We start from the raw sequence: 13,518 nt of genomic DNA, 5'->3' as shown, positions 1-13,518 counted from the left end.
CAACTGAGCCAGCCAGGAGCCCTCGAAATTCTTTGAAAATAAAATATCTCACTCAGTATCTTGTTAAATAAACAAATACAAATGAAATAAATGTTGTAGTTTGACTCATTTTGTTTTTCAGCTAAATACTATATTTACCTCTATGTGAAAGATCAAGATTATATTGGGACTTTTTCTGAATGGTAAAACTTATAGTAAAGTGAAAAGAAGATTAATATGTCTTATTGGCCATTTTAAAAGCTGCATTTTATTGTCATGCGGTAAATGAGTTTCATCCCAGCAAGAGAATCCGACCAAAGCAACATCACTGGGACGGGCTAATAGCCATCTGAATTGCCAGGAGGCACGTATTAACAGTCTTATTCTAGCAAGTTTACTCCGGGATCCTTCTGACAGTTTGTCCTAAAAATTCAGCTATTTCTTTGGGAATGTATGTACTTCTTAAAGACACCATTTCATTAGCTTCCTCATTTTCTTGGTTTTCTCACAGCTCGAGATGGCTGCCCAGTGCGTTACGAAGGTGGAGCTGAATGTTTCCTGTGACAATCTTTTGGATATGGATGTAGGGTCAAAGTCGGACCCTTTATGTGTGTTATTTTTGAATACGAGTGGTCAACAGTGGTATGAGGTAATGTTAGACACTGTAGGTGAAAAGCAATCTGATTTGCTCTTTTGATAATGTGAAGTGCTTGTTAAAACTGTTAAAAATAATGAAAACATCTCATCTGTGAATGCAGTTTTTTGGAACAAGTTTGTCCTTGATTGTGGAATTTTTTGCCTACATATAGAAACTTCCTTTAGCTATCTGTTATGCTTATATTTAGTTACCTGTAGTACATAAAGATGCTAAAATATAAGTGCACTTTGATCTGAAGAAACTTTTTGTTTTGGGGGTGAGTCTAGGTTGATCGCACAGAAAGGATTAAGAATTGCTTGAATCCCACGTTTTCCAAAACATTTATTATTGATTACTACTTTGAAGTGGTTCAGAAATTGAAATTTGGGATTTATGACATTGACAACAAAACCATCCAGCTGAATGATGATGACTTCTTAGGAGAATTTGAATGTACCCTTGGACAAGTGAGTATAATTAGCTCTTGCAGTGTATTGTGTCTAAATTTTAACCAGAGAATTGGGAGTTTTTATAAGTGCTCATTAGTTTAATTTTTAGAGTTGAAAAGTATGTAATTACTTTACAGACCTGTTTCATGTATTAGTATGTTTGGTTTGAACATTACAGAATTTATCTTGTTTTTCATAAGGGCAGGGACCATGTGTTTTTGGCAAAGCCCGTTAATTCTTTTGAGTTAGGGGTGTTTCATTTGACATTTCAGTAAGTAATACCATTGCTCTAGCTGCTTTGTGTACTATTTACAGATTTCAATACTATTTTGCTCTTTTTAAATTTTTTTTTTAAACGAATTTATTTACCTATTTATTTGAGAGATAGAGTGTCGGGAGAGGCAGATGGGGAGGGAGAGGGACAAGCAAACTTTGCACTGAGTGCAGAGTCCCAGGAGGGGCTCAGTCTTAGGACTCGAAGATCATGACCTGAGCCTAAACCAAGAGTCAGAGGCTTAACCAACTGAGCCACCCAAGAGGCCCTACAATTTTGTTCTTATGTTTAAGTCAAAAATGCCTTCAAAGTAACAGCAACTTCTCTGATGTTCTAACTAACATCTGGTCCCTCTAGATCCTCAGTGGCCCAACACTGGCCTTGTACCTGGCTTGCTCTCCCTCAACCTTAGGTCTGTCAGTGTAAGCCTTCCTCCCCAGTAAGCCTCCTTGACCCCCTTGAGTAGTTTGGAGCGCCACCCTGCGCTCACCCTGGTACTCTCTACTGCTTCTACCTTACTGACCACCATCCATCCATAGTGCTTAATTATCTGTCTTTCCTATATGACATTTGATCAGGGTAGAGGTGTGTCTGTAGGCTCACCATTTTGCTTCTATCTCAGGGTCTGACTTCTAAAGAGAAATCATGGGGCGCCTAAGTGTCTCAGTTGGTTGAGTGTAAGACTCTTAATTTTGGCTCAGGTTGTGATCTCAGGGTCATGAGATACTGCTCAGGGGGGAGCCTGCTTATCCCACTCCCTCTGCTTCGCCCCACACATGTGCACTCTCTCTCTCAAATAAATAAACAATCAAAAAAAAAAAAGATTAAGAGAGAGCATGACCATTTGTAATAGATCTGGGAAGGCCTCAAGAGGGAGGAGTCATTGTTTTTCAGTGGGTGACATTATTGCTTAGATTTGTTTATTTTTGGTGTATTGTTTGGGGATCTTGGTATTTCCTATGTCTCGAGGACAATACGAAGCTGAAGCTGATCAGTTTTCTAAAACTTTGATGAATAGCATCAAAGAGAAAATTAAACAAATATTGCTTTTTGGAAAAGAAATCATACTGTAGCTAAATTATAATGAATTTGATAGATGTATCTATTTGAGAGTACCTAGGTCTACTATATTATTTTAATCAAAATGACATTTTTTGGGGGTTATATATTCAAGTTATGTGTCATTTGAAAAGTTGAATCCCATTTATTGAGTGATCTGAGGCCCACCTCTTACCTACAGGGTTTTCAGCTCAGTGATTAGTGTATGTGAAGAAACCTGCCCCTTTTTTTCCATTACAGGGAAGAAGTTAAACTTTGAAGTAATTGCTAAAGAAACTAGTGGTTGGGGAGATTGTATCTGCCAGGACTGGCTCCTTGGAAATCTTTTCCAGTGGGTTTTAAATATGTATATGTGTTTTATAATCTCTAAATCTAAATCTTTAAGGCATAGACTTAATGTTTCCATTACTAATGACTTTAAGTCAGCTTTATACTCAACTCTTTTTGAAATCATTCAGCTTAAAAATTCACATGTTGAAGTGAAATAGCTCTTTGTATCACTTTCCGATTTTAACAGATTGTTTCCAGTAAGAAGCTAACTCAACCACTGGTGCTTAAAAATGGCAGACCTGCGGGGAAAGGGAGCATTACGGTAACAATAAGACATTTATCTTTTGCTGAAAAGATTTAGCATAATAGGACATGCTGAAACTGTACATAGCAGACAAATACTCTACGGACATGCTTTATCATTTGATCCTGAATGTTGCCTTTCATCTGTACTTGCCTTATAATGATCACGAATGGGAAATGTGTTGGGTCAAAAAGGAGGAGAAAAATGAAGTGTGGGAATTCCTTCTTTGAGTCTTTTAAGTTGCTCATGGAATCAGGTGCAGCTTGGTGATGCCTGCCTCTCCCCATGGAAGTATAAATTCCCAAGTTAGAGAGAAACGGCTTAACCATCTGAATGGATTAATTTGACCCTCTACAAAGCAAACATAGTTCCCCCAATAGGACAGAAACTGCATAATGGATTTCATTACGAATGGATCTTATATTATGCCATGCCGTTGAACCTCTAAGCTTTTTTTTTAAGTTTTTATTTAGTCATTTAAGTAATCTCTATACCCAGCGTGGGGCCCGAACTCATGACCCTGAGATCAAGAGTCACATGCTTTTCCGACTGAGCCAGCCAGGCGTCCCTGAACCTCTCAACTCTTAACCATCTTTTTTGTGCTTGCGCTCTCCTGCCCATCCTCCCACTCAGATTTTTCCATTGTTAATTACTGGTCCTAGGCAAATGAATATAAGCTTTATACCGTTTTAGATTTCAAATTACATAATGCCACACTTTAAATAAGTATCTTTAAATAATAGGATAAAATAATTATCTTCTAGAGTTTCTGTCCAGGTTATCACTGCCTCGAGCAATAGTTTCTAACTTTAGCTCTGTCTGAGAATGGAAAGACTGGCTCCCTCCTGTTTGAGGGTTATTGTCTTCATCAGGGTGTTTCCCTAAGCAACTATTTTGCTCTAGTTTAAATCTCCTGAGGCATAAGAATGTTAAGTGTCTTTGGGGTGTTGACTTCTGTGAGACAGAACATTACAGTAGTTAACTCTATTGCTCTTGGGATCATGATAGCCTGTAATTTGTTTTTAAGTAGAATAATTTTTTCAGTGACATTGGATGAAAAATGTTGATCTGATAGGTCAACTTAAAGTGTTCTTTAGGTATGATTTACTCACACTTTAGGTAGGGTCATGCAGTCTTCCAGGGCTTTGATTTTTCACTGGAATGGGGAAGATCCAGTTTGGGCAACGACATTTAAAAAGTAAGTTGCATAATATAGATATGGCATATTTTGGGAAAATATTTATTTTATACACATAAAAGAAATAATGATCAATTTTTCTGAATGGAACTGTTTTCTTATCAAAGATTTAAAAATTCACTTATATTAGTACAGACTGTACCTATTAGCAGATAACAGAATAAATCTGTACTTCTGAGTTTATTGGAACCCCTGAAACATATTGTCTTTTACTTACCTTATCTCCTCATAGATTTCAGCTGAAGAAATAAAGGATAACAGAGTGGTCTTGTTTGAAATGGAGGCAAGAAAACTCGACAATAAGGTGGGTAGTTGATGTACATTTCCACAAGGATATCATGTTTTGCCTCACATTGATTCCTTTTTGAAAAAAATAATAATGCAATTAGTATTATGAGCTCTATCGTCTGAGCATCACTTAGAGTATCTAGTTACTTCCAGATTCTGCTTTTCCGTGTGGAAGCCATTTTCTTTTACCTCTTTCCTCTAGATGTTATCCAAAGTCTTGTCTGGCATGAAAGAGGAGTTATTAAGAGCATTAATGTTATCGTAAAAGGCATTCGAGAGAGTGTTGTTGGATTACCTTAAGCAAAGAAGCAGAAATTCCATGCTCTGTTGGATTTTCCTCTTTGCCTTCAGAAGTCAATGTTTATTTTTAATGAAGAATGAGTGCAGTACGTAATAACACAACGACTTAGTATATAGCATGAATTAGAATAATTCTTTGAATGATTTTTGTACTTAATCACATAAACCGATCAATATTTTTCTTATCATTTACATTTACCTACAATTCAATTTGCAAACAGATTAGTAGCCGGGGACTATTTTTATTTTGGAAAAATTAAAACATACAAAAATAGAATAGTCTTTAAAAACCCCTGCATGTCCCTATCATCCATCTTCAACACTTACAACTCATGTCCAATTTTATGCTTCATCTCCACCCTTATCTACCTTCTCTCCTCCCAGACATCATGTCATTTCATCTGTAAATATTTTGGAGTATCTCTAAAGATTCTTTTAACAGTGTAATTGGTTGGTATGTTTCAAGTCTTTTTTAATCCATAAATTCCCCCCTTTTTTTCTACTTACTTCCTCCCTCTCTCCTTTATTCCCTCTCATTTCTCCCTTCATCCCATCCATCCACCCGTCCATCAGGGAACTTATTCAATAAAGAAATGGACTTCTTTATCCTATAGAAGTTGTAACACTGCATATAGCTGATTAAATATTTGTGGTGTCTTTTAACATGTTCCTCTCTCCACCTTTATTTCCTGATTTCTATAAGCTGGTAACTTAATCTAGAGGACTGATCTGATGGTATTTTATTGTTGGTTAGCAGTTTCGTAGGTGGTGGCATGTGATTCCATCAGAGGCTCACATTGTTGAGTTCTGTCTTTTTGGGACGTCAGTGAACATGGATGATAATTATACTACCTAGATAATGTTATTTTATTAAGAGTCTGTTAAATAGTGAGATTCTCACGCTATCATTGCTTCTTCATTTATTAATGAGGATACTTCTATAAAGCAAAGTATTCCTACCCACATGACATATTTATGTATTCTGAGGTATGATTGTACAGGAAGCAAATGAAAATGTTTGATTTTTTTCCTTCATATATACCATTTCACAGAATAAGTTGGTTCCCTATTATCCACTAAATGTGACAATGAGGGGTTTTTTGTTTTTGTTTTTGTTTGTTGTTTTTTATTTCTAGTATTGCTATGAACTTTTTATCAGTGAACTCTTACTGTTACTTAAATTATCTTAACTTTGGCCTGTGGGAACCTCTTTAAGTTTGTTCCTGAAATCAGTTGGTGTATCTCCAGGAGTCTTTGGATAGCTTTCTTGCTCTGTGGCATTACAAGATGTTCCAGGCTTATTTTATCTAATTTCTGCCCCAGCCTGCCAGATTAAAAAGAGCCTGATTGTATTTTAGTGGAAATTGTTATTTAGAGACCAGTCTGTTGCTAGGGGTGCTTATTGTTGATTACTGCCACTTTCTGTTTCTAAGGCTTTTGAGTGGACAATTAGAGGAAAGACTGTTTTGGTTTTTTTTTAAAGAAAAACTAAATCATAACTGATACAACTATTTCCAGTTCAGGTATAGAATTTCAGGGCCTTACTTCTTTAATTCTATATTTATACCTCCCTTCTGTTATGCTGAAAATCTCGGTTCTTAGGGATGTTAATGTAATTTCTTATCTGTTTTGTCTTTTATAATATCTAATACTTTCAGAATAAAAATATCCATATTATAATTAACAATATTTTTACTGAAAACAGATGGAGCTTTCTTGGAAATTCTTTTTTTTTTCTTTAGCTGTATTTATTCATTTATGTAATCTCTACACCTAGCGTGGGACTTGAACTCACTACCCTGAGATCGAGAGTCACATGCTCTGCTGACTGAGCTAGCTAGGCATCCCTCTTTGAAATTCATTTTGTCTTTTGGGTTATATATTCTACTTGGGTTCTATATTTAAATTCTTGTGTTTTAAAGAAATGTTTTAGTTATGATTCTATTACAATGACGCATTTGAATTTTACTTTTGATATTTAGGGATTGTTCTCAATTTTTAAAAATTTAACTGTTTTATAATTATGTAAAAGATTTATATGTTCCAAAGCCAAATCTATAAAACAAGATATATTCAAGAAATTTAGCCTCTTTCCCTTTCCACTCTTTTTTCTTCCTTTCTCCCTGTAGGTAATAAAGTTTTAAAATTTATATTTTATGAAAAAAATGAAATTTATATTTTACGGTTTAATTTTTTAATTTTCTAAAAAAAAACCTAAGGTTCGTGTGTGTGTATGTGTGTGTGTGTATGTATTTGTATGTCTCTGTGTAATACACATATGTATATGTGTGTGTATATTGATATATTTATATAGATAGATATGTATGTATTCGTATTTATGTTCTCCACCCACAGCCCTTGGGTAACTGTAGCATACTACATACATACAGGTTTTTGGGGTTTTTTTTTTAAGTGAGCGAGAGAAGGTGAGAGCACATGTGTGTGCGTGCGTGCACGTGCGAGTGGGGGCGGGGAGTGTGCAGGGTGGATGCAGAGAGAGAATCTTAGGCAGGCTCCGCTCAATGGGGAGCCCGACTTGGGGCTCTGTCTCACAACCCTGACATCATGACCTGAGCTGAAAGCGAGAGTCTGTTGATTAACTGACTGAGCCACCCACGTGCCCCCATACATACGCTTTCAGACATACATATATATATTCTCTAGATATGCATATGTACACTTTTCTCCACCTTGCTTTTTTCACTTAACATGTTCTGGAGGCCTGAGTCAGGAACTTTTAATTCTTACTTTAGTTCTGCTACTGGCATCTTAATGAACTTTCAAAGGTTTGTTGTCTGACCTTCAAAATGGTAATTACTGATATTCTGCCTTTCTCATAGATTTATTTCTAAGATAGTTCAGACAGGGTACATTAGGTGTTTTTAGAAAGTTAACTTCTCTGTGTAAAGTGCTGCCATTAGTTTTATAAAATGGTTTATAGAGAGGTTTATTACATTGATTCTTAAGATTCTTCTTAGATAAAGTTAAATTTTAAAAGTTCTGGGGTGGTTGGGTGGCTCCATCAGTTAAGGGTCTGCCTTCGGCTTAGGTCGTGATCTCAGCATTCTGGGATCGAGCCCCAAGTTGGGCTCTCTGCTCAGCAGGGAGTCTGCTTCTCCCTCTCCTTTTGTGCTCTCTCTCTCTCTCAAATAAATAAATAAAATCTTAAAAAAAATTTTTTTAAAGTTCTGCGTAGCCTTTGTGTTTGTATCTATATCTATATTTTAAAAAAATTTACTTACTTAAGTAATCTCTACATCCAAGTGGGGCTCAAACTCATGACCCAATATCAAGAGTCACATGCTCTTCTGACTAAGCCCGCCAGGCACCCGTGTGTTTATATATTTTTAAAAATATTTTATTTGTTTATTTGAGAGAGAGAGAGAGAGAGAGCATGAAAAGGAGGAGGGGCAGAGGGAGAGGGAGAAGCAGACTCCCACTGAGTGGGGAGCCTGACATGGGGCTCCCTCCCAGGACCCTGAGATCATGATTTGGGCCAAAGTCAGATGCTTAACCAACTGAGCCACCCAGGTGCTTCCCACCATCCCCCCCCCACACCATGTTTATATTTTTGACTGTACCAAATATATTACTTGCTTAACACTGAACAGCTGAGGAGAGAGATAACATTATCTTAGTTCTTAATTTAATACTGAGTTTAATTTAGGACTCAAAAAATCTTCAATTCAGGTACATAGCTGCATATATTACTGTGGAAATAATAGGTTTCCTCTCACTTTGACAAATAATAAGTAGTATATTCTAAGGAGTATGAAAATTTCAAAATAAAGGCAAACAAAAATGAGAAGACAAAATAGTTTATAATCTCACTACTTGAGTTTGACCTCTGGAAGTGATTTGATCATTATTCCAGAATTTTATCTCTGTATATGTGTGTGTGTATTTGTGTGTGTGTGCATATATGTGTGTGTTTGTGTTGAGGATGGTGATAGGGTATTTTTGAGCACTCAGTGTGGTTCAGCATTATACTGGGGTGCTGCGATAAATTACAGAGGAAAAAGAAGATGTACTTATACCCTTGAAATAATTCTGTTATGCACTTCACATATTTACCTCTACTCCCTTGTGTGTGTAAAGAAATGTGTGGAATTGGTGGAAAAGTATTGGACATAGAAGGATAAGATATAAAGTCAAGACTCAGATCCATGGATTCATTAGATGTGTGGTCTTGCCAAAGTCATTTAACCTCTCTGAATCCATTTTATTGCTGATAACTGCTCTGTCCCTCATGGAGTCAGTATGACTAATGTTTGGGATGTCATTTATATAAAACTATTCAGTGCTATGTGGATGAATACTGTTAATAATGAAAACAAGCCCAAAACATATTTTATTGATCATGGGTTCTATTGTTCACTGTATTTTAAAGCCATGTTCTCATGTTTTTTTGAGAAGTGAAGGTGTGATACATAGTATTATGAGCACTTATCACAAAGGCCTTAATAGTTCTCCTTGTAGGTATCAGCAAGTTTGTAAGTTTGTGAGGAAGGTGATGGGATTTGTATTTACTACTGTACTGTACTGTATATATCTATACTATGGAGTAAGACTTCAGGTATTGCTAATATGTAATATATACAAGTGTGGTTTCACATGGTTTCAGAGGAGAATAATTGACTTTTTTTAAACGTAGGATCTATTTGGAAAGTCAGATCCATACCTGGAATTCCACAAGCAGACATCCGATGGAAACTGGCTAATGGTTCATCGAACAGAGGTGAATATCTGAATTTGAAAAAGTAGAGTTGGGGTTTCCATTGGAATTGTAGTAATCTAAATTTTAAAAAATTATGTATTTATAAAAATATCAAACTGAGTTCAGACATAATATAGCCAGAAACACAAGATCAACATACTCATTTTTTTTTCTTTTCATGTGGAGGGTGAACTATTAGTAAAATTTTTTTTTTTTTTTTTTTTTTTAAAGATTTTATTTATTTATTTGACAGAGATAGACAGCCAGCGAGAGAGGGAACACAAGCAGGGGGAGTTGGAGAGGAAGAAGCAGGCTCATAGCGGAAGAGCCTGATGTGGGGCTCGACCCCATAACGCCGGGATCACGCCCTGAGCCGAAGGCAGACGCTTAACCGCTGTGCCACCCAGGCGCCCCCTATTAGTAAAATTTTTATTTTGAAAAATTAAAAACCCTGTAAAAACCACTAAAATGTATACCTGTGTATCCTTCACTGAGATTTACCAACTGGTCATATCTACATGTGTGTTCTTTCTCACACACATATACACACATGCACACATATACTTCCCATTTGCAATACCATTTTAATGTAGGCTGCAGACATCATGACTCTTCACCTTAATAGTACAGCAGGTATTTCTTAAGAACAAGGGCATTCTCCTATACAATTACACCTGAGAGTTTAATTTAGGACTCAAAATTTATATCGCTCTGTATATCATTTAAATTTAGATTTCCCCTGTTGTCGCACACATGTTTATACACACACACACACACACACACATACACGTATACATAGCTATACACACATATGTGTGTATGGAGATATATCTCCACATTTTTTTGTCCAGGATCAATTCAAGGTTCACATTTCGCATTTGGTTCCTATGTTCCCAATATATAAGATTCTTCTCCTTACCTGCCTTATATTTTCATGCCATTGAATCTCCTGAAGAATCAAGACCAGTATGTCTAACATTCTGAGTCTTCTGTTTCCTTCCAATTACATCCAAATCAAACAATTCCATCAAGAACATTATGTGTGTACCTTGCTCTGTATCATCAGAGGATCCATGGTATCAAGCTGTCCAGTATTGATGCTGCCAAACTTGTCTACTTGGTTAAGCTGGTGACCGCTAGATCTTGCCATGATAAAGTCCCGTTTTTTTCCCTTTGTAATTAATATGTGATCTGTGGTGTGATACTTTGAGACTGTGTGATTAAACTGTTCTTTAGCATATCCCTTGTCTATTGATGATCTATACCTAAATCAATTTTTGTATTAGGGGCTATAAAATAGTGATTTTTTTCTCTGTCTTTCATCCCTTTACATATATTAGCAGATACTCCTCTTTCATCTGTCCTCTAACTTTTTTATTTTTAGTATCATCGTAGACTCATGACTATTATAACACAGTGTATTCATTGTGTTATAATTCATTACTGTCGTTATTTTTGCTGTTCAAATTAATCCAGATTTTACCAGGGAGATTCAAAAGTCTTCTGGGTTGTTTTAACATAACCCCATTAGTCTTTAAGCACTCCTTTATTTATTTATTTATTTATTTATTTATTTATTTATTTAATAAGTTTATTAAATATACCATATTTAATATAAATACTATAAGTTTATTAAATAAACTTAAAGTTTATTTATTTACCTTTTAAGTAATCTCTACACCAAACATGGGGCTTAAATTCATGACCCCTGAGATCAAGAGTCTTATGCTCCTTTGACTGAGCCAGCCAGGTGCCCTCATTCTCTTACTTTATATTAAAGTATATTCTTAGGTCACCTTATGCTCACTCTGTCTCAGGTCTGGAATGAGCCCTTTCTCTTGGAACCCTATTCCTTTAAGAGAGTAGTGCTAGATATACTTATTGCTACCGAGATGTCATTTCATTTACACCTTTTCAATGGACATAACTGGGAAACATGTGTATTTGCGTATATGTTTATTATGTATATGTATATTTACAAAAATTTTAAATCATGAATTTAGACTCTTTCTTCAGTTCAAAGTCCAACCCAGCAAGGTTCTTTCTCATCCTTTCTTATTCCAAATTTGAGTCTTCTGTGTCCTGCAATGAAAACCCTGGTTTCTGACAAAATCTGCAAAAGTCTGTAGTTTCTAAGTGTACCTTGTAATGGGTGAAATATATTTTCCAAGTTTCTTTTCTTTTCTCAGAATGTATCTATCACATTTTCCTTCTAACATTTGTATAATATTGTCCTAGGTAGTTTTTCATTGAAAAAGTTGATTGGGTGAAAAGGCGAAGGATGATTGATGAGAATGTAGCAAGAATCTAGGAAAAGGAAGAGCAAAAGTTAATGAACTGAATGTTTTTCTTTTTTCTTTAATTTTTTAATTTTTTAATTATTTTTTTTATGTTATTCACCATACAATACATCATTAGTTTTTGATGTAGTGTTCCATGATTCATTGTTTACATATAACCAGTGCTCCATGCAATACATGCCCTCCTTAATACCCATCACTGGGCTAGCCCATCCCCCTACCTCCCTGAATGTTTTTCTAACAAGTCTTTGAAATCTTCATTTTACAGGTTATTAAAAATAACTTGAATCCTGTTTGGAGGCCTTTTAAAATCTCTCTTAACTCCCTGTGCTATGGAGATATGGACAAAACTATCAAGGTAATTTAAAGTTATATATATGTTATATATATACACATATATCTTATATAAAACTAGTTGATTAGATAGTATTTAATAGAAGTAAATATCTAATAGATACCTGTAAGGACTGAATTTTATTTGTATTTAGGAATATTAAAATAGAAATGTCTCTGGTAAGTAAATGGTCAGTTTGAAAGGGTAGACACATTTGACTGATCTGTTGGCCTAATGCTTAATCAAACATTGTGATTTTTATTTTACTCTTCATTTTTAAAAATAAAATGTCCAATTTGAATCTTTCCTCCTTTTTAATAAGATTCCTTTGCTCTGCAAATAGGAACCTTTAACTGCCCTCTTTGTCTTTGGTGCATCCCTTGCAGGTAAAAGCAGATGTTACTTTGACTAAAAACCCAGAGCTTCCTTCTACACTCAGCAGCAGAGGAAAATAGTGGTGGCATTTTCCATTGCTTATTTTCAGAGCAAGATATTATTCATTGAAAACTTCTAGATGGCTTTAGTATAAAGTATTAGGAAAACAGAGTGGGAATAGGAAATAGCAGGCATCTAAGAATTTTTTTTAATGTTTTAATTTATAGCCAATTATTAGAAAATATTATTTTTAAGACACATTATACTAGAGTCTCTTTACATAAGATTCCAGATAGAAGCCTCTTCTTGTGTTTAGTTGTCAGCAAACTGAAGTGGGGTTTGTTTTGTTTTTCCTTTGGTAATGAATACAGTAAAAACAGGAAAGGTGATGGCACGGAGCACAGGATTTCATGTCAGGCTATAGTCCAAGTCTTGACTTAGGCTTTCAACCAGATAAAGGATCTTGGGCAGGTCATCAAACTTCTTCACTTATACAATAGAGAAAATAATGTCTATATTACGAAAAAAGGGAAGGATTAAATGAATGAAAGTGAAAGTTTTGTAAACCATTATACATAGCACAGATGCTGTTACATTGAAAATGGCGTCCTTCCTTAAATCCAAAAAAATTTGTCCTCAGTTGGCAGAGAACTTTAAAAATCAATATAAGTACAATTTATGGGGTATTTCAAACAGCAGTGAAGATTTAGGTAAAAAATAAATAGTAGAAGAGTAGTTTTAAAAATTACTTTCTATTGTTATACTAAATCTAGAACTTTTGCTTTTCACATTAAAAATAATAAGTTGAAACTTTATTAGACCTGAGAAACAGGAAAGGTTGGGGAAAAGAAATGCCTAAACCATAACTGATTGCTTGAAATAATATGTTAACAATGAAACAATGTTTTTTAAACTTTTTTTGCACACAGTGGCATGCTTACAGGGCTATTTTATTATAGTAAGTAAACTGATTTTCTGAGCTTTCTCTGATGAATGTCTTCCGTTCTTAAAACTTTCTCAGTTTGTTTTAACTA

At 35.2% G+C, this 13,518-nt stretch overlaps 1 protein-coding gene across 2 annotated transcripts in view; it reads left to right on the top strand.

Moving 5' to 3' along the window:
- Nucleotides 1-13,518, top strand: part of CPNE3 (copine 3) — a 50,327-nt gene that overhangs the window by 14,505 nt on the left and 22,304 nt on the right. The window contains exons 1-7 of one of the 2 annotated variants that reach the window (XM_045806017.2): nucleotides 210-343; nucleotides 491-628; nucleotides 904-1,083; nucleotides 2,916-2,990; nucleotides 4,403-4,474; nucleotides 9,413-9,496; nucleotides 12,044-12,133. In XM_045806017.2, the coding sequence (XP_045661973.2) occupies nucleotides 497-628; nucleotides 904-1,083; nucleotides 2,916-2,990; nucleotides 4,403-4,474; nucleotides 9,413-9,496; nucleotides 12,044-12,133 (633 nt within the window). In that variant the 5' untranslated portion in view covers nucleotides 210-343; nucleotides 491-496. Of the gene's footprint in view, nucleotides 1-209; nucleotides 344-490; nucleotides 629-903; nucleotides 1,084-2,915; nucleotides 2,991-4,402; nucleotides 4,475-9,412; nucleotides 9,497-12,043; nucleotides 12,134-13,518 lie in introns of those variants that run through there. The other variant, XM_045806020.2, reaches the window with a different exon arrangement.

Source organism: Ursus americanus, chromosome 9 (genome assembly GCF_024610735.1).
Source record: "Ursus americanus isolate L20-20 chromosome 9, mUrsAme1.1.p, whole genome shotgun sequence".
NCBI lineage: Eukaryota > Metazoa > Chordata > Mammalia > Carnivora > Ursidae > Ursus > Ursus americanus.
The sequence above is the reverse complement of the archived record's forward strand: the minus strand, read 5'-3'. Positions and strand labels throughout refer to the sequence as shown.